This window comes from Hyla sarda, chromosome 2 (assembly GCF_029499605.1).
Source record: "Hyla sarda isolate aHylSar1 chromosome 2, aHylSar1.hap1, whole genome shotgun sequence".
In the NCBI taxonomy this organism is placed as follows: Eukaryota; Metazoa; Chordata; class Amphibia; order Anura; family Hylidae; genus Hyla; species Hyla sarda.
The window spans coordinates 250,513,340-250,535,393 of NC_079190.1; the positions used below are offsets into that span (position 1 = coordinate 250,513,340).

General features: G+C 44.0%; 1 protein-coding gene across 9 annotated transcripts in view; it reads left to right on the top strand.

Annotated features, from left to right (window-relative positions):
• The window catches only part of SPOCD1 (SPOC domain containing 1), a 249,628-nt gene that overhangs the window by 101,747 nt on the left and 125,827 nt on the right, over window positions 1-22,054 (top strand). For 8 of the 9 annotated variants that reach the window (XM_056556955.1, XM_056556956.1, XM_056556954.1 and 5 more), the window contains one exon: window positions 13,928-14,042. The exons of the other annotated variant lie outside the window; for it this stretch is intronic. In XM_056556955.1, the coding sequence (XP_056412930.1) occupies window positions 13,928-14,042 (115 nt within the window). The remainder of the gene's footprint in view (window positions 1-13,927; window positions 14,043-22,054) is intronic. 9 annotated transcript variants of the gene reach the window in all.

A 22,054-nucleotide genomic window follows, 5' to 3' on the forward strand; every position in this document is an offset into this window, starting at 1 on the left:
CAGAGCTCTCCTATGGGGTACGGCGAAGGAGAATTACAATGGAAGACTACCTATTGAATAGGCCGAAGATCAAGAGACCGCGTTCCGAGCTCTTAAACGTCTGCTGACAGAACCACCCATCTTGGTGTATCCAGACTACAGTCAGCCTTTATGCTGATGCCAGTTTTGAAGGTCTGGGAGCTGTTCTGTCCCAAGCTCAGGAGGGACAAGAGAGAGTGATTGCCTATGCCAGCAGTAACCTCCAAGGAGCAGAGAAGAAAGATGTCAATTACTCCTTCAAATTGGAGCTTCTCGCCCTGGTATGGGCCATGAGAGAAAAATGTTAAGATTATTTGGCTGCCACGCCATTTACTGTCTACACGCATAATAACACGTTGGCCCACCTGAACACTGCCAAGTTGGATGCCATTGAACAGCGATGGGCTTCAAGATTAGCTAATTACAGCTTCACCATCAAGTAGGGATCGACCGATTATCGGTTTGGCCGATATTATCGGCCGATATTCACAATTTTGGGCATTATCGGTATCGGCAATTACCTTGCCGATATGCCGATAATGCCCCGCCTCCCCGCTTCGCCTCCCCGGCTAGAGACCACCACCGCCGCTGCCCCATTGCCTCCCCCATCCCTGGTTTTATAATTACCTGTTCCCGGGGTCCGCGCTACTTCTGGCTCCGGAGAAGTCCTGCGGCGCACTAAGCAGCGCAATGACGAGTGATGTCCTCAAAGCGACATCACTGTCAGTGCGCACAGTGATAGCTCATGAGGCTGCCTGAGCCAGAAGTAGCGCGGACCCAGGGCCCTGGGAACACGTAATTATAAAACCGGGGATGGGTGAGGCAATGGGGCAGCAGTGGTGGTTGGACTAGGGAGCACCCCAGGACAGGCAGGGGGAGAGAAGCGGGGGCGGCGGCGGTCTCTGGCCCCGCAAGAGCCGGTGCAGTTCATTGATTTAAAGCGCCCGCTTTAAATCATTGATCTGCGGGGGAGGGGGTTTAGAGGGAGGGGAAATAGCCGATAACTTATGGCGGAATATCGCTATCGGCCTGAAAGGTTGCAGATTATCGGTAACGGTATCGACCCTAAAAAATCGATATCGGTCGATCCCTACCATCAAGTGCAGAAGTGGCAGCTCAAACATCAATCATGTACTGTCTAGGATGACCTCTGTTGAAGAACCACCTGTCAAAGACGTGTGGGAAGACGTGGAGATGCCTCCATTCTATCAACAGTTTGTGAACCAGAACGTTGTGACCGCCCTCATGGACGGTGAGCCCAGGTCCGAAAAGGTTAAAGAAGACCTATACACCTGGAAGACTCTTCAAGATGAAGACGCCGGGCCCAGTGTGACTATGAGTTGAAACGTCTGTGGCGACAGAGAAAGCGTCTGTTTGTGCACAAAGGACTGTTGTACCGAAATTCTTTGAATCTGGTCTCTGGTGATCGACTTCATCAGATTCTAGTTCCCTGAAGAGATGCGGCAATGGTCCTCAATGCATATCATGACCAGTCGGGACACTTTGGAGTCCACAAGACCAAAGTCACTGTCAAGCGAAGATTCTATTGAATTGGAATGCAAAGTGACATTGAGAAATGGTGCAGTGAATGTTCTGTCTGCAATGTCACCAAGAATGTGCGCAAGGACGCAAGAGCATCCATCCTGTGTGACAGACCCAACCAGTTGGTTGCGCTAGACCATGTGAAACTGTCTCCTACCCGGTCCAGGTATACCTATGCTCTCATGATGGTGGTTAACTACTACAAATTCCAAATAGGTTGTCATTGTAAGATCTTACAGCCTAGACAGTGGCCCAAATGTTCTACTCCAAGTGGGTTCAAACCCTTGGATGTCCTGAATCTGTCATAACTGACCATGGAACGGCCTTTGAAACCCAACTGTTCAAAGAACTATGTCAATTCCACGACTATAAGAAACTCCGGACCACCGCCTATCACCCTCAGGGAAACGAGCTCTGTGAATGTATCAACCAAGTCTTCATTTATATGCTGCGAGCAGGCAAGCTTCTGTGTCCAGGCAAGAAGAATGGCCCAGGTTTCTGCCCGAGCAGTTGGAGATTTACAACAATACAGTACACTGCTCCACCAGACACACCTCCTTCTTCTTGATGATGGGACGACACGGGCAGCTGCCGAAAGTTCGGACGTTTGGGTTGCAGGCCCTGATCAACAATTCTCCACAAGCATCTCTTGAGTGGGTTTCTGACCATCAGAGAAGAATTCAATAGGGAAAAAAGGTTGTCAGTAAAAAAATGGGCGAGGCCCGACAAAGACAACAAGAAGACTACAACCGCCATATAGTATACGATAACAGAAGATACGGAGCACTCACCCGGTATAAGATAAGATCCAGACTGATGTGTTCGTTCCCTTCGGACTTGAGCGAGGAAGCGGTAGATGTTACCGGGGAAGTTTCAGACGCTGGCCACGGACCGTATCACGCCCCTAGGCGCTTCGTCAGGCTGTACACGCGTCATCACGTATCATCCGTTGGTTTTAACCCCGGCTGAAAAACAAATTGCAGGTGCAGGTATGTAAGGTGTCTAAACACCCTTTTAACTTATAAAACAAAGAGAATATGAGACAAGTGTGAAGAGGGACTAGCAAGGAAAGAGGAAATAGGAAGAAGTAGAGCTCCCCACTCATTAGTATCATTCAGCCCCATTGGGCCGGTAGCCTCCAATCGGATAATCCATCTTGATTCTTGTAAAAGTAAAGTTTGATGTTTGTTTTTTCCTTAATGTCCAATATTTATTTGTTCAATTGCTGCAAACTTTAGTTCTTTTGGATCGTTTTTGTGGTATTTAGACATATGCTCAATAAACTTCGTTGAACCTTTACCTGTTCTCAAAGACCTTATATGTTAGCGAATGCGATGGAATAACAGGCGAATTGTTTTGCCAATGTAGTAAAAACCGCATGTGCATTTCATACAATATACTACATATTTGGACCTACATGTCATTCTTTGTTTTATTTTCAATGTTTGACCACCTAATTTCAGGACATCTGATTTGATGTTCAAATCGCAAAATGTGCACGAACCACATGAAAAACTGCCCTCTCAAGTACAATCATCCAGCCAATTTCTTATTTTAGTATTTTTATTACTTTTTAAGTAGTCAGCAATTGTTTTATTACGCCTGTGATTTATGATTGGTTTTTCCATAGTAATTTCGGCAATGTGGGAATCAGTTTGGAGCGCATGTACCAGTTAGAAAGAATAGCTTGTTTAATTCTTTGATTCACTGGAATATTTTTGAATGTCAATACTGCTCTTGAAACTTGCGTTTTTGGCATGCTGTTTCCTTCAATTAATTCTTTCCTAGAAACTGTTTTTATTTTATTTCTAGCATGGGAGAGCACATGACGAGGGTAACCCCTAATAGCCAGTCGGTTGGTTAATTCGTCTGCTTGTTGTTCGAACCACTTTTTACTTTGTAAGGGTGTGAGGAATCAAAATGTAAAATATCATTGCGGGCTGTTTCTTTCCTAAACCCTGACGTGTGTAGGGTACCTTCTCTTACTTCTAGTTTGACGTCCAAAAATTGCTTATACCATGTTCCACCACATTCAAAACAATTATTATTCTGTACCAATGACGTTGCTTCAGCAATGAACCGGACAAAATATGGCGATTTATCCGCCAAGGACAAAAAGGTTCTTAAAGCCTGTACACCTGCATCCAAAGGGATGCGGGTGTACAGACTCTCAACGTCAATCGATGCTGAACTGAATTTATCTGACCAAGTGAAATGTTTAAGTGCTGCTAAAAGGTCTCCTGTAGGGCTGGGCGGTATGACCAAATATGTGTATCACAGTATTTTTTTTACCTTACGGCGGTTCTACGGTATATAACGGTATTTTCTCCCCTTCCCCCCAAATCATGTGACCGGCCAGCGCTGTTCTGTCCCCCCAACCCCCCCCCCCCAATCATGTGACCCGTGCAGAGTGTTCGGCTCCCCCCCGCCCCCCAAATCATCTGACCCGCCAGCACTGTTCTGCCCCACCCCAATTAATGATCAGCCCAGCGGCGTACTACTCACAGATGTCAAGCACTGCCCTCCTCCTCTATGTTGGGGGCCGCCGGGCGCTGGAACTCACTGTATGCCAGTGGTCTCCAACCTGCGGACCTCCAGTTGTTGCAAAACTACAACTCCCAGCATGCCCGTACAGCCAACGGCTGTAGTTTTGCAACAGCTGGAGGTCCGCAGGTTTGAGACCACTGGCGTAAGCTGTATACCTATGCCAGGGCTGCAAAAGATACAGAAACTTTTAACTCACCCACCTCGGCCGCACGCAGGGGACTAGAACGTGGACAGCGCTGGAACTCTATACTGTACGCCAGTTGTCTCCAACCTGCGGACCTTCAGATGTTGCAAAACTACAATTCGCAGCATGCCAGGACATGCTGGGAGTTGTAGTTTTGCAACAGCTGGAGGTCCGCAGGTTGGAGACCACTGCTGTACGCTGTATCCTTATGCCGGCTGCAAAAGATAAAGAAAATAAACTTTTAACTTACCTATGTTGGCCCTGGAACGCCGGACAGCCGTCAGGTGATAGGCTGACGGCTGTCCGGCGTTCCAGGGCCGACATAGGTAAGTTAAAAGTTTATTTTCGTTATCTTTTGCAGCCGGCATAGGGATACAGCGTACAGCAGTGGTCTCCAACCTGCGGACCTCCAGCTGTTGCAAAACTACAACTCCCAGCATGTCCTGGCATGCTGCGAATTGTAGTTTTGCAACATCTGAAGGTCCGCAGGTTGGAGACAACTGGCGTACAGTATAGAGTTCCAGCGCCGGTGTCGGCCCGCAACAAAGAGGAGGAGGGCAGTGCTTGACATCTGTGAGTAGTACCCCGCTGGCTGGGCTGATAATTAATTGGGAGGGAGCAGAACAGCGCAGGCGGGTAACATAGGATTAGTTCCCCGATGTGGGGACAGCGCTGCGCTGATAATACATTCCCAAGGGGGAGGGCCCCAACCGGTATTGCGGTATGGGCTAAAATTCATATCGTGCAGCCCAAAAATGTCGGTATTCGGTATGAATCGGTATACCGCCCAGCCCTAGTCTCCTGAATCCTTATCATAAGTAGGAATTTGTTTCTGCAACGGTGAAATCAGCCTATCTATATATCTATATAGCCAGATAAAGCTTGTGTAGGAGAATTGATAGCGGTCACTATTGGGTGACCAGGTGGGGGAATGATACCTTTATGGATTTTTGTCAAAATATATATGTGGGGCTTAGAAGGACTAATGGGAATAAGCTTCTCAGCAGTTTTCTCACCAATCATTCCAACCTCCACATACTCTCTCAGGAAACTCCTTAATTTATCCATTATTTTCATTATAGGATTGCTGGGCAACTTCTCATATACATAGGAGTTGCTCAACTGCTTCTGGATTTCTGCCTCACAATCTTTTTTCCACCAAACAACCGTGGCACCTCCTTTGTTGGCCTTTGACACTGTTAATTCATCCTGATTTTTAAGACAATCTATTGCTTGTTGTTCACCCTTTGTGATGTAAAATCCTGCTTTTGGATATATAAGGGCTTTTATTTCCTTACACACTGCTTTATAAAAAAGTGTCAATGGAGCTTTCTGGAATTTTTTTTCTTGGGGGGGGTGCTCTCCTCTTTTGTCCCCTCCGCTTCATCCCATAACTCCATAAGCTCCTTGACTGATTGATAGTCTTCAGGATTCAGCCCTTGGGCTACCCAAAACCCCAGGGGACCTATAGAGCATTGTACTTCACCCTCTAGTGGTGTAGATTTTTTATTAGATTTTTGTTTATGCATCATAGTGAAATGTTTTTTTAAATTTATTGTTCTTATTGCTTTAAATAAATATTCTTCAAACAACGAATAGTCATAGTCCTCCCTCAGGCCAAAATTCAGGCCTTTATTCAATACAGAGATACAATCTGGAGACAAACTTAGATTGGTTAGGTTCACCACTAAAGTTTTGTGGGGGACTCCCTCCATGTTACTGTTTTTCTCTTGCGGGACCTCTTTCCTGGAGGATTTTTTCCTTCTCCCTCCTCGTCTAGTGTGTTTATTTTGAGGGGGGGGAGGGTTCCAGTCCCCCGACCGAATATGAGACATCTGGGGTTCTACTTCATCCAAAGTAGATTCAGATTCAGTAGTAAAATAATCCTAAACTTTTTTCTTCTTATTCCGCAATGTGAAAGTATTATTTCCCCTTTTTCCTCTTGCCCGTTGCACGTTTTTTTTTTAATGTTTATTCCATGTGAATACTTTCTTATCCCTCAATAGCTGGTTTTTAACTCCAATCGTGCTTTGCACAAATCAGCAGTAACTTTTTCGTATTTCATACGATTTTGATCCAACACTAATTGCTGAAGATTAAGAGTGTTGAAGATGTAATGCATCCCATTTCTGCTCAAATGCCGGGTCATTGGTGAACTGTGATAGCGGTTTATACACTCTGAGTCCTCTAGGCATTCACAAATTATCATTGTAGGATTGCAGAAAATTGATGGTCCAAAATATTTTTGTTTCCCGTTCAGCTAAGGAATGGATCTTAAATTCCAAAGTTTTAATTCTGCACATATGGATGTCCTCCCTCTGCTCACACAAGGAGAAAAACTCTGCCGCGCCCGCTCTCCCCTCTCTAAATGTATTAAGTTCCCCATCCTCCGATACTTCCATCTTCTATCAATGACAATAAGCAGATTCCACTGTTACGCGATTAATGCATACGTGCTCTGGCTGAATAGTGTAGATAAGCAATAATGGGAAACAGTAAAGCAAAAAAGCTGCCTCCTCTGTAGCTATGCGTGTGATGTGTGGATCTAACAATCTGAGGATTGGAGGAGGGAACAATGGAAACAATTCTGGATGTGACAGGTGGTGCTCACGCGAAAAATATAGACAGTCCAAATAGTATACGATAACAGAAGATACGGAGCACTCACCCGGTATACGGTAAGATCCACACCGATGTGTTCGTTCCCTTTGGACTTTAGCGAGGAGGCGGTAGATGTTACCGGGATTAAAGCCAACGGAGGATACGTGATGACGTGTGTACGGCCTTACAAAGCACCTAGGGGCGCTGTGGCCAGCGTCTGAAACTACCCCGGTAACATCTACCGCCTCCTCGCTCAAGTGAGAAGGGAACAAACTCATCTGTCTGGATCTTATCTTATACCGGGTGAGTGCTCCGTATCTTCTGTTATCGTATACTATTTGGACTGTCTATTTTTTTTCGCGTGAGCACCACCTGTCACATCCATAATTCCATTGTTCCCTCCTCCAATCCTCAGATTGTTAGATCCACACACCACATGCATAGCTACAGTGCCGGCAGCTTTTTGCTTTCTAGTTTCCCATTATTGCTTATCTACACTATTCAGCCAGAGCCCATATGCATTAATCGCGTAACAGTGGAATAAATCGCGTAAGATGGAAGTATCAGAGGATGGGGAACTTAATACATTTAGAGAGGGGAGAGCGGATGCGGCAGAGTTTTTCTCCTTGTGAACAGAGGGAGGACATCCATATGTGCAGTATTAAAACTTTGGAATGTAAGATCCATTCCTTAGCTGAACGGGAAACAAAAATATTTTGGACCATCAATTCTCTAAAAGCCTACAATGATAATTTGTGAACGCCTAGAGGACTCAGAGTGTATAAACCGCCATCACAGTTCACCAATGATCCGGCATTTGTGCAGAAATGGGATGCATTACATCTTCAACACTCTCTTAATCTTCGGCAATTAGTGTTGGATCAAAATCGTATGGAATGCGAAAAAGCTACTGCTGATTTGTGCAAAGTACGATTGGAGTTAAAAACCAGCTATTGAGGGATAAGAAAGATTTCAAATTAAAACAAGTATTCACATGGAATAAACATTAAAAAAAAATGTGCAAGAGGACAAAGGGGGAATAATACATTGCAGAATAAGAAGAAAAAAAGTTTTGGATTATTTCACTATCGATTCTGAATCTAGTTTGGATGAAGTAGAACCCCAGACGTCTCATATTCGGTCGGGGGACTGGAACCTCCCCCCCAAAAAAAACACTAGACGGGGAGGGAGAAGGAAAAAATCCTCCAGGAAAGAGGTCCCACAAGAGAAAAACAGTAACATGGAGGGAGTCCCCCACAAAACTTTAGTAGTGAACCTAACCGATCTAAGTTTGTCTCCAGATTGTATATCTGTATTGAATAAAGGCCTGCATTTTGGCCTGAGGGAGGACTTTGACTATTCGTTGTTTGAAGAAGATTTTTTTAAAGCAATAAGAAAAATGTATTTAAAAAAATATTTCACTATGATGCATAAACAAAAATCTAATTAAAAAAATCTACACCACTAGAGGGTGAAGTACAATGCTCTATAGGTCCCCTGGGGTTTTAGATAACCCAAGGGCTGAATCCTGAAGAATATCAATCAGTCAAGGAGCTTATGGAGTGATGGGATGAAGCAGAGGGGACAGAAGAGCCCCCCCCCCCCCCCCAAAATGATGAAAAATTTCAGCAAAGTTATTTTAAAGGGGGTAACCAATCTACTTTAAATCCTCCCATCATTCCAGCAAGCTCCTTTGACACTTTTTTATAAAGCAGTGTGTAAGGAAATAAAAGCCCTTATATATCCAAAAGCAGGATTTAACATCATAAAGGGTGAACAACAAGCACTAGATTGTCTTAAAAATCTGGATAAATTAATTATGTCAAAGGCCGACAAAGGAGGTGCCACGGTTGTTTGTTGGAAAAAAGATTATGAGGCAGAAATCCAGAAGCAGTTGAGCAACTCCTCAGTATATGAGAAGTTGCCCAGCAATCCTATAATGAAAATAATGGATAAATTGAGGAGTTTCCTGAGAGGGTATGTGGAGGTTGGAATGATTGGTGAGAAAACTGCTGAGAAGCTTATTCCCATTTGTTCTTCTAAGCCCCACATATATATTCTGCCAAAAATCCATAAAGGTATCATTCCCCCACCTGGTCGCTCAATAGTGTCCACTATCAATTCTCCTACTCAAGTTTTATCTGGCTATATAGATTGGCTGATTTCCCTGTTGCAGAAACAAATTCCTACTTATGTTAAGGATTCAGATGACCTTTTAGCAGCACTTCAACATTTCACTTCAGGTAAATTCAGTTTAGCATTAATTGATGTCAAGAGCCTGTACACCCGCATCCCTTTGGAACATGGTATAAGCAATTGCTGGGACCTCAATGGGGTCCCCAGTATCTTGCGTTTTTGCCAATATATTTTTGGCTGTTTTATGAACAGATTTATATTTTTTTTGCCGCTTAATCCCTTTCTCCACCACATTCAATTAATTTTGCGTTACGTGGATGATATCCTTGTCATATGGTCAGGGTCCCCAACTGAGTTTTCTGAAATTGTGTCTTATTTAAATGATATTAACGAAGAAAATATATTTTTTACATCAGTCTTTGGAGGTACATCTCTAGAATTTTTGGACATCAAACTAGAAGTAAGAGAAGGTACCCTACACGTGTCAGGGTTTAGGAAAGAAACAGCCCGCAATGCTATTTTACATTTTGATTCCTCACACCCTTACAAAGTAAAAATTGGTATCCCCTATAGCCAGTTAATTTGTTTGAAACGTATAAATTCTGATTCATGCACATTCGAACTACAAGCAGACGAATTAACCAACCGACTGGCTATTTGGGGTTACCCTCGTCATGTGCTCTCCCATGCTAGAAATAAAATAAAAACGGCTTCTAGGAAAGAATTAATTGAAGGAAACAGCATGCCAAAAACGCAAGTTTCAAGAGCAGTATTCACATTCAAAAATACTCCAATGAATGAAAGAATTAAACAAGCTATTCTTTCTAACTGGTACATGCTCCAAAATGATCCCGACATTGCCGAAATTACTATGGAAAAACCAATGGCAAAACCATTCGCCCGTTATTCTATCGAATTCGCAAACATATAAGGTCTTTGAGAATAGGTAAAGGTTCAACAAAGTTTATTGAGCATATGTCTAACTACCACAAAAACGATCCAAAAGAACTAAAGTTTGCAGCAATTGAACAAATAAATATTGGACATAAAGGAAAAAACAAACATCAAACTTTACTTTTACAAGAATCAAGATGGATTATCCGATTGGAGGCTACCAGCCCAATGGGGCTGAATGATAATAATGAGTGGGAGCTCTACTTTAATCCTCTTTCCTTACTAGTCCCTGTTCACACTTGTTTCGTATTCTCTTTGTTTTTAACTCACACAATTTGTTTTGGCACTGAATAAGTTAAAAGGGTGTTTAGACACCTTACGCACCTGCACCTGCAATTTGTTTTTCAGCAGGGGTTAAAACCAACGGAGGATATGTGATGACGTGTGTACGGCCTGACTAGGTAAATAGGGGCAAGATACGGTCCGTGGCCAACGTCCGATACTCCCCCGGTAACATCTACCGCCTCCTTGCTCAAGTCCGAAGTGAACGAACACATCGGTCTGGATCTTAGCGTATAACGGGTGAGTGCTCTGTATCTTCTGTTATCGTATACTATTTGGACTGTCTATTTTTTTTCGCGTGAGCACCACCTGTCACATCCAGAATTCCATTGTTCCCTTCTCCAATCCTCAGATTTGTTAGATCCACCCATCACACGTATAGCTACACTGCTGTTTTGCTTTCTTTCTCATTAAGACTAAAACCGCCATGCCTCTGCCAAACCACTCTGGGTGGGTGACAAAGTCTGGCTAGTGAAGTTCCCGAGAACTAACAAATTACCTCCATCTGGGAGACAGAACCATAAACGGTGACGGCCATATCATATCCTTAGTCCGATGTGTACGAAGTGCAGAAACCTGGGTATTATTTTTTTTCGCGTGAGCACCACCTGTCACATCCAGAATTCCATTGTTCCCTTCTCCAATCCTCAGATTTGTTAGATCCACCCATCACACGTATAGCTACACTGCTGTTTTGCTTTCTTTCTCATTAAGACTAAAACCGCCATGCCTCTGCCAAACCACTCTGGGTGGGTGACAAAGTCTGGCTAGTGAAGTTCCCGAGAACTAACAAATTACCTCCATCTGGGAGACAGAACCATAAACGGTGACGGCCATATCATATCCTTAGTCCGATGTGTACGAAGTGCAGAAACCTGGGTATGAGCCACAAGTCATTCACCGAAATCGTATCAAAGCCTGTCTAAAAGTAGATTTGCCAGTACTTCCATCATCGCCTCCCCCGGATGTCTGACCTGCAAGGGAGTATGTTCCTTGTGAGGGGATCTACCCATCCATGGATTTCCCCATATTTTCTCCAAATCAGCCAGCATTCTTCTTCTATGTGTCTCCAACCCTGGGATTAAGCCAAACAATGTTAGTCAACACGCCAGTCCCTGCTCTATCACCGTTGGCTCCGGCTTATACACCTGTCTCCAGAGCGTCAACAATGTTTCCGGTACAAATGCCAGCGATCCTGAGTCAAGCAAGTTCTAAACCAATTCCAGCTCTTGAGTTCGCTGAAGAATAGATGGCTGAAGCTCCAGAAGCTCAGAGGGTTCCTGATTCTCCAGAGGTGGTGCTGCGCAGATCCCAAAGGTCAACACAGGCACAGTTACCAGCCAGGTACAGAGAATAATAGTGCCTTTGTACAAAAGTTATTTGTCCATAGTATACTCATATTCAGTACAAAATAGCTAATTCAATTGTACATAGCATTTTGCGTATCTAAACTAGTCAAATGTCATGTCTAGTTAGGACTGTAGCTAACCAGTTTATATTTCCAGTCCACATCAGTTATCAAATGTCATTTCTAATGTCTAACTATTTTCCCGTCCATCGTGTACAGGATGCTCTTCTGGCCAGAGAGTTCTACTGGAAGCCTAGGTAAACACGTGCAGAGGCAGAGTTACTATGTATAGGTAATAATGTCATATTTTGTCAGAAAATATATATCTATTTGTATAATGTTCTGGGGAGAAGTATCTATAGCCAAAGGGCCCCAGCAGCAAAGACATTCAGGTTGAAAGCCTCCGGCAGCCCAATCCGAGCTCACCTTATTTCTCCAGCAAGCAGTTAAGAGTTCTCAAAATCTCACATGTTTAATCCCTGTTATTTTTACCCTTACTAAAATTGAGCATGTATGGACAATAAGAGCAATGACACATGGACTCTTTCCCCAGTTGTTTATTCACCAGCCCTGAGAAGGACATTGTCTTAAAATGCACCAGGAACTGTTATTGCTATCAACAGGCCTCAGTGGCCACATCATGTTGTCCGCCCTCCAAGAATGGCTGCCGAGGACAGCTGTTGTTAAGAGGGGGAGTTTGTGGTGGCCCAGTACAGGAGTTGCACCCCTGTACCATTGCTGCCCTGTCAGGCAGACTCCATTCCGTGACCCCTGGGCATCCCCTTCACCTGTGTTCCCTGAATAGTTAAATGATGTATGTGTTATCCAATGCATTGTACATAATAGTTCTATTCCTTTAAGTACTGTTGTCATGGGATTGTAACCAAGGAAGGTACCAGTGACCTTGTGACCTATGGGACACCTCCAGAGTCTCCCGCATATAAACCCTGGGTGGAGCTTCCTCTTTTTCTTTGAGTCTTTGCTTATTTACAGTGAGGTCAAGTCTGGAGAGAGCGGCTGGTGTCCTAAAGAGGGTACCATCTACTACGCAGCCACGGATCCACAAGTCCACTACCCCCCAGGTCCAAGTCAAAACCTGGTAAGCTACGAACGGGGTAAAGTCTGTCATTGTCAGTCTCAGTCAAGTCAGTCCAAGTCAAGTCTGTCTCAAGTCAGCGTGGCCCTGCATCAAATTGTCCAAGTCCACTATAAGTCCCAGTAAGCCCTGTGGTCTCTGAATTCACTGGTCACTTCCTTTGGTCTAGCCAAGCTGTATAGACTGTTGCATCTGTCTGACTCAGTAAAGCTGCCGTTGTTCCATAACTTGGCATCATTTGTCATTATTTGCCTCCGTGCCTAGCCCAGGATCCAGCAGTATACCTTCAGGTGGTGTAGAGGATAAACCACACCCTGGTATCACGAATACAAGGGGTTAATTCCATCTGCCCTCATCACACTCTCACACACACACACACACACACACACACATATATCTATTTTTATATATTCTGTTAAAGTTACCACATCATTTATCTGTTTTCTCCAGGCTGTGCTCAGCAAAATATGAACTGCCAGCTACGGGGATGTATGCAAACTGTATTGTGTTTATACGTTTGACCATAGTTTGTAGGTTGACCATAGTTATAATTGCCTCTTCCATCTAACAATAGAAAGAACTGCTCTGGACTCTATATTGTAATTCAGAGCTGCTTTCATTGTTCTTGTTCTGAAAATCGCTTGTGTGGAGTCAGAGAAGGCTCCGTTTTGGAGCTTAGTCATAGACGCCGATAATGTAGCTGGACAGAATGTGTTACAACGTATCTCAATGAGATCCTTTGGGGTACTGTTTGATGTCCATTATTTTGCCCATACAGTCATTATAATGGAATCAGCAAAAGGAACTCTCTAATGGAGCTCCAAACGTTGATGTGAACGAGACCTGAGAATGTTAGGAGACTTTTGCTAATCTATTGGAAATATACTACGATAGAACAGTGTCATGTATTTATGTATGTTTTAAGCTCTGAAACCAGTATCATTATGGATGCAGCTCTGAGCTAAAATATAGCCGCTAACCCAGTATAAGTAATACAAGTTGTTACACATTGACTCATTTATGTAAATGTATTTGGTACCTTTTCACATTTTGTCCTTGGTATATATATACTGTACCTTCCGACACCAAGCAGTGGTTTTATGAATGACTTTTAGTTTTTAAAATTTTTTCTAATTGCCAAATAGTTATTGTGAATATACTATATAATATTCTCTGTGCTCTCTCTTATACTATGTTATGATTCACTCTCGCTTATCAGGATGTATCTGATAATGATGATGTCATATTTTGTGGAGATTATGGACACATTTCACAGAAGAAAGTACAATTTCTGTTTGACGTAGCAAGGTCACCTGACAACCTGCAAGTATCAGGTAATCCAACAAGCAAGTTCTTTTTCTGCAATGTTTTCAGTGTACACAGACTGCACGTGCCAAATTAAATCATGAGCTACATTAACTTATTAAAAAAAATTAATAAATAAAAGATAGCACTTTCTGATGAGGATCCTCATGCAGACTAGAAGTATGCGTTTAAATAATTTATTCTCATTAACCCCTTAACGACGCAGGACGTAAATGTACATCCTGGTGAGCTGGTACTTAATGCACCAGGACGTACATTTACGTCCTATGCATAACAGCGAGCATCGGAGCGATGCTCGCGTCATGCGCGGCAAGTCCCGGCTGCTGAGAGCAGCCAGGTAGCCGCCCGTAATGGCGGACATCCGAGATCGCTCGGATGTCCGCCATTAACCCCTCAGATGCCTTGATCAATACAGATCATGGCATCTGCAGCATCGCGGTACTTTGAATGGATGATCGGATCGCCCGCAGCGCTGCCGCGGCGATCCGATCATCCAGCATGGCGGCCGGAGGTCCCCTCACCTTGCTCCGGCCGTCTCCCGGGGTCTTCTGCTCTGGTCTGCGATTGAACAGACCAGAGCAGAAGATGACCGATAATACTGATCAGTGCTATGTCCTATGCATAGCACTGAACAGTATTAGCAATCTAATGATTGCTATAAATAGTCCCCTATGGGGACTATTAAAGTGTAAAAATAAAAGTAAAAAAAGTAATAAATAAAAGTAAAAAAAATATTTAAAAACCCCCTCCCACAATAAAAACGTAAATTAGGGCTGGGCAGTATGACCAAATGTGTGTATCACGGTATTTTTGTAACTTTCGGCGGTTCAACGGTATATAACCATATTTCCTCCTCCCCCCCCCCCCCCCCCAAAGTTAATTATCAGCGCTGCGCTGTTCTGTCCCCCCCAATTAATTATCAGCCCAGCGCTGCCCCCATCGGGGTAAATACTCACATGTCACCCGCTAGCGCTGCCCTCCTCGTGCCGGTGTTGACACAAGGTAAACAAAATAAACTAACGCATGTTCCGACGTCGGCCTTATGCTGGGGACGGGAATGTCGGACAGCCGTCAGCCTATCACTGGCCGCAGCGATGTTCCGCCCACTGTCATGTAAGGAGCTCTGGACGGCTTCTCACACGACAGTGGGCTCAGCCTATCAGCGGCCGAGATGGAAGATCGCTGCGGCCGGTTATAGGCTGACGGCTGTCCGACGTTCCATTCCCTAGGAAGCAGACGAGGCCAGTACCTGACCAACGGGAGGTAAGATAAAGTTTATTTCGTTTATTTTTTGCAGCCCGGGCATAGAGATACCGCACAGTATAGAGCAGTGGTCTTCAACCTGCGGACCTCCAGATGTTGCAAATCTACAACTTCCAGCATGCGTTGAAGACCACTGGTATAGAGTGTCAGCGCCGGCGGCCGCAATATCCCGTCCTCATATGCCGTCCTAATATCCCGTCATGTCCCGACCATATATCCCAACCTCATATCCCGTCCTCATATCCCGACCTCATATCCTGACCTCATATCCCAACCTCATATCCTGTCCTCATATCCCGTCCTCTGGTGGGACTGATTTGTAATGAAGATATTGTAAGCTGAAAATAGAAGGGGATGTGGATTTGTGGGACTGGGCATAATTTGCAAGCCAGACCGATGCACAAAAAGTATAGTTGATAAAACTACTAGAGACCAGTCCTCAAGGTATATGTAAGGGTTAAGTACAGAATAGAAAATGATCCAGGTATTAATTAAATCAATATGTTTATTAGAAAGTATATGGTCGTCACTGGTGTCCAATGTCCCTGCAGGGCCCTTGCATGGGACACAAAACACAGTGTGGAAGATAAAATTAGAATAAAACAGTTAAATAAAAATAATTGATAAAAATAGGGAAAGCTTGCATCTATACTTCAGTATCGCATAATTAAATATTAAAATCAATAATTGTCAATGTGAATGGAAAAGAAGGAGTGGTATCCAGCTCATCGTCAGAAAGGATGATGGACTTAAAGCATAACTTTTAATGGATCTTGATAAAACATGTTAACCAAAAAGTGAAAAAAAGTGAAAGTGCTCTAAAAACATCTCGCCGACGCGTTTTTTGTTATGGCATGAGAGAATATTAAAAAGAGGGAAATATATACCTACATACCTCTATGACTGTGTGCAGACAATTAGTGCCGACAGGTCTGATACGGCGTGTGACGACATTTCCGGTTTCATCACATGATCTGGCCCAAAGTAAACCCCATATCGGATCAGGGATCGATCATGTGCCGGGAAGCAACAATACATGTGGGTCAGGGTGCACAGGTAAGGTGTGGAAAAGGTGATTGTGGCATTTTCTTTTTCTGGAGTTGAAGGGCTGCTGTTACATGTGTTTTTCTTTTTTAGGTTTTTAGAAGTCCCATTTAGATATTCTTCTCTATTTTTACCATCGGCTTTCCTTTTTGCATGGTTTAGGACACTGGGGCTATATCCTCATTTCCTGAGGCGTAATTTAATGTCTGATGCAGTGTTACTGTATGCTTGCTCGGATGAGGATGCTCTCCTGGCCCTGATGTATTCGCCGATTGGCAAATTGATAATAGTGTGCTTGGGGTGACAGCTGGTTGCATGTAGCACAGTATTACCAGATGTCGGTTTCGTGTATAAAGATGACATGACAGTGTGGGATTCCACATTTCCCATGAGCGTTACATCTAGGAAGTTCACAATATCATTTTCAATGCTACATGCAAAATAATTGAGGTCGTTATGGTTGAGATACTGAAAGACCTTGGTTGCCTGTTCCGCTGTCCCCCTCCATACTAAGAGGAGGTCATCTATATATCGGCCGTACCACCCCACCAATGATCGGTGGGGATTGACGGCCGAGTACAGATAGACCTCCTCCCAGTAGGACATGAATAAATTTGCCAAAACGCGTCGGCGAGATGTTTTTAGAGCACTGTCACTTTTTTTTCACTTTTTGGTTAACATGTTTTATCAAGATCCAGTAAAAGTTATGTTTTAAGTCCATCCTTTCTGCGGTGAGCTGGATACCACTCCTTCTTTTCCATTCATGCTACACGGAATACGGACCGCTACCTCCGTGCTCCCGGTGTATACAGACCTGCTGATTGTCTACATTCACATGTGAATGCTGTCCTAAGGGTGGTGAGCTGAGAATACAATTTTTTCTCTTGTTTCTAATTGTTAATGTGCTTTCACTGCTCTGTTTGTCAAATGTCTCTTGAAAGAACAAAAAGAGATTCCAATAGCTAGATACACTATGCTGACAGTGGATTGTCCTGTATTGTAACAGTCACAGTATGTAGTAATAGCCTTTCAATCCTATGTATCTAGTGTTGATGATACAGTTTCAATATACAGTGTATCAGCCGTTGGTGGTACAGTGTTGCAAACTGTATCACAGATGAGGAGAATAAGGAGAATAACAGTGCCCGGTGCACAGCACCACTCACCACCCTTGTGACCGCTGGTATCACTGGAGGAGCTGATTCAGTAATGTAGCATGGAGGTATCAGGCCTCCGGCAGTATCGTTCTCTGTCTCCTGTATCTGGCGATGCTGTATGTAGCGCTGTGGGTAGCATTGATGGTGACCTCCTTTCAAGGTCCGCGGCTGGCACGGATGGCTCCGGCCTCACAGGTATGCCTAGGGTCCTTGGTTGGTGGAATAAGATAGCACAGACAAAGCGGTGTAGTCAGGGCAGCGGTGGGTGTACGTGCAGCGTGCCTGGTGTGATTAGGCGCTTACTCGCGCATAGAGTAGCAGTGAAGTGGCTGTGGTCCCAAAGCTGGGGTCTCCAGCAGTTGCAAATAGAGTTCTATGTTGGGCTGGATTCTTGGAATATGGTAGTGGATATAGATAGATGCAAGTATTATAATCAAATCTAGATGCGGGCCTTTTCTTCAGTAGAGGTATATGATCTATACTCCGTCCCTGTGATCGCTACTAATCAGACCCGGAGCGAGCATGCTCCGGGGGCTGATGCTAACGGGGTGCGGCGTGGGAGATCACTGGGGTCCCCAGCGGCGGGACCCCCACTAAGGCATCTTATCCCCTATCCTTTGGATAGGGGAGAAGATGTCTTAGCGCTGGAGTACCCCTATAACTAAGGTTTCCACAGAAAAAATGGTGGATTTGAGCTGAGGAAAACCCGACAGATCAGAACAGTTGTAAAAAAAGCTAAACGTAGGGAAACGTGCAAAATGTAGGGAAACCTTAGTAAATACCTTGGGAAAATACCAGTCGGAAATCAAAACCCACAAAGAAATCTACACTCTACTCTTAGTAAATAAACCCCATTGAGTTATCTATATATATAAAACACAATGGCCCTTATTTACTAAGAGTGGAGTGTAGGTTTCTTTGTAGGTTTTAATTCCCTACAATTTATTTTCCACGGTATTTACTAAGGTTTCCCTACATTTTCCACTTTCCCTACATTTTGCTTTTTTTACACATGCTCTGATCTGTAGGGTTTTCCTCAGCACAAATCCACCACATTTTATGTGGAAACCTTAGTAAATATGTTGGGTTTTTGTGAAAATGTCGGGAAAACGACCCCTTTTCACGGCGACCACGCACCCTTTTCGGGTTTTCTTAGCAAAATGGAGAGTTAGTCAGGGTTTTTTCAATTCTGGCGCAAAATCTGGTGCAGACAGAATTTATGGTCCAATGCGACAGTATCTAGCGCAATGCGACAGAATCTGGCGCACAACCCGACAAAACATGTCGGGTTTGCAATAGTAAATGAAGGCCAATGTGTGTGTGTATGTGTGTATATATGTGTGTATGTTCCGGTATCACGTCCAAACGGCTAAAGATATTAACATGAAACTTGGCACACATGTTACTTATATGTCAACAACAAACATAGGATAGGTAATTTAACCCTTACCCACCCCCATTTGCCAGGGGCCGGGTTTATGTTTAAAGTCCCATACAAGTCTATGGGAAATATATGTTACTGCATAGCTTCCAAACGACTGGAGATATTTCGATAATACTTGCTCACATGTTACTTATATGTCCACTTAAAATATAGGATAGTTAATTTAACCCTTAACTACCCCCATTTGTGAGGGTCGGGTTTTTGTTTAAAGTCGCATGCAAATCAATGGGAAATGTATGTTCCCACATAACTTCAATACGGCTGGAGATATTTCAATACCTGGTACACATATGGGTTGGGATAGGAGGTCAGGATAGGAGGTCGATATAGGAGGTCGGGATAGGAGGTCAAGATATGAGGACGGGATAGGAGGTCGAGATAGGAGGTCAAGATAGGAGGACGGAATAGGAGGTCGGGATAGGAGGTCGGGATAGGAAGTCAGGATGGGAGGTTGGGATAGGAGGTCGGGATAGGAGGTCGAGATATGAGGAAGGGATATGAGGTCGGGATAGGAGGTCGAGACAGGAGGTTGAGATAGGAGGTTGAGATAGGAGGACGGGATAGGAGGTCGGGATAGGAGGTCGGGATAGGAGGTCGAGATAGGAGGTCAGGATAGGAGGTCAGGATAGGAGGATGGGATAGGAGGTCGAGATAGGAGAACGGGATAGGAGGAATGGATAGGAGGACGGGATATGGGGTTGGGATATGAAAACAATATATGAGGACGGGATATGAAGTCAAGCTTCCTCCTTTGTTTATTTTGCTCCCCAACAAGGATTAGTAAGGAAAAACTGGGCAATGCCGAGTACTCAGCTAGTATATATATATAGATTACACTCTGGAGTGAGTACAGGACAGTATTCGGTCATTTAGGAAGAATTTTGAGCCTTTTTCCCAATAAGGGACATCTCTCAATAGCGGACACTTTTTTTATTCCTTTTGAGTGTCTGAGTGCAGTACGGAGCTCACCCAAAACCTCTTTCTCTGCCTACTTGACAATCTTCCCTAAGTGACCGACCCTCAATTGGATGACGGTCTCTGTACTGGATAAATGCAAGACATAGAAAAGTCAAAACAGTAAAATAAAAGACGGTACAGAGGTCAGGTAACAGGTAGCCAGGCAGTAGGGAAAGCAAATGGAATGCTTGGCTTCATAGCTATAGGTTTAACCAGTTGGAAGAAGGAGAGTGTAACCTCCCTGTATAGTGTTTTAGGATACGTTCACACTGCGGAATCTCCGCTTGCAGAATTCCGCGAGCGGAGATTCTGTCTGGCGGCCGTCGCCGAAAGGACCGCACGGTACTGCGCCATCACCATTGATGGCTATGCAGTGCTCGTGGAAGTCCGCGCAAAAAAATGAACATGCTCTTTCTTTGCGCTGAATAATTTCAGTGGTGGAATTGTCCGCCGCTGAAACTTCTCAGTGTGAACTGGTCTCGCGGAAGATCCGGATGGGAATGTTCACAGCGCGGAATTCTACTCACGGAATTCCGCTCATGGAATTCTGCAGGAATTCCGCGGTGTGAACATACCCTTAGTCAGACCACAATACTGTGTTCAGTTCTGTAGATCTCAGCTACCAAAATTATAAAATAGAGCAGGTCCAAAGATGGCCTACAATAATGGTGGAAAATCTTGAGCATGAAACATATCAGGAGAGACTTGAGGAACTAAATCTGCATAGACTAAAGTGAAGAAGGGAAATTGGGGACTTGATAGAAACTTATAAATATGTTAATGGTATAAATGGACAAGCTGATGTTAGTTTAGATGAAGATCAGAAGCAATGTTAGACAATATTATTTTACTGAGGGAGTTGTAAATGCTTGGAACAATCTTCCAGTAGATGTGGTTAGTAAATCCACTGTAAGTGAATGTAAACATGTCTGGGATAAATATCTATCTTTTAAAAGGTAATAATATGAGAGCAAACTAAATGGACCATATATTGTATCTCAGGAATCATACTAACCAATACATCTATGCTGCAGGGTTAACCATGCAAATTTTAAACACACAAACAAATAATGCTGGAGTTTCTGTTAATTTTTTATTTTTCCCCCTCTGTAAAGAGTTAATAAAACTTTTATGTATCCCCAATTGGTGCCATTGAGAACCCAATTCAGCCCTCATACAACTATGAAGAAAAATCTGAGCCAAAATAGTCTTTGTCCTAAAGGAGTTAATAAAAACAACCAATTAGTTACAATGATTACTTGATGAAGAAAAAATTGGCAAAATCACAGGGGCAAAGGATTTCATCATAATTATCATTCATAATTTATAAGAGGCTGATGATAACTATGGCCGTAGATTACAAATGAAGTGTAATATTGCAAACCAGCAGTCACAAGAAGCAGATATTACAACTTCAGTACAATAAAGTAAAAGTCAAATGGAGTTAACAAAATAACTTACCGTATATACTTGAGTATAAGCCGACCCGAATATAAGCCGAGGCCCCTAATTTCACCCCAAAAACCCAGGAAAAGTTATTGACTCGACTATAAGCCTAGGGTGGGAAATGCATCATCCCCCGTCATCATCCAGACCCCCGTCATTAACACCCCGTCATCATCACCCTGTCATTATCCAGACCCCTGTCATCATCACCCTGTCATCATCCAGACCCCTGTCATCATCACCCTGTCATCATCCCCCCCCTTCATCATCACCGCCTGTCAATCCCTTCAATCAGTAGTCTTCAACCTGCGGACCTTCAGATGTTGCAAAACTACAACTCCCAGCATGCCCGAACAGCCATCGGCTGTCCGGGCATGCTGGGAGTTGTAGTTTTGAAACATCTTGAGGACCGGAGGTTGAAGACCACTTCCGGGCCTTCGCCATCATTCAGAACCCCCTTTAGTTTTCTACTCACCTCCCCTCCCTGCGCATGAACGTCCCTGTGCGTCGTCGTCAAGGCAATGTCACTAGTCCGGGGCCGGGCTCGGAGTGGAGAAGAGGGTCTCCCGGTGAAGATGGACAGCCCGGAACGACTAACCATCCCCACCATAGATGGCCCGTAGATGGCCCGGACCAGCTCACCCTTCCTTCCCACCGAGGGGAGGTGAGTAGAAAACTAAAGGGGGGGGGGGGGGGGTCTGGATGATGA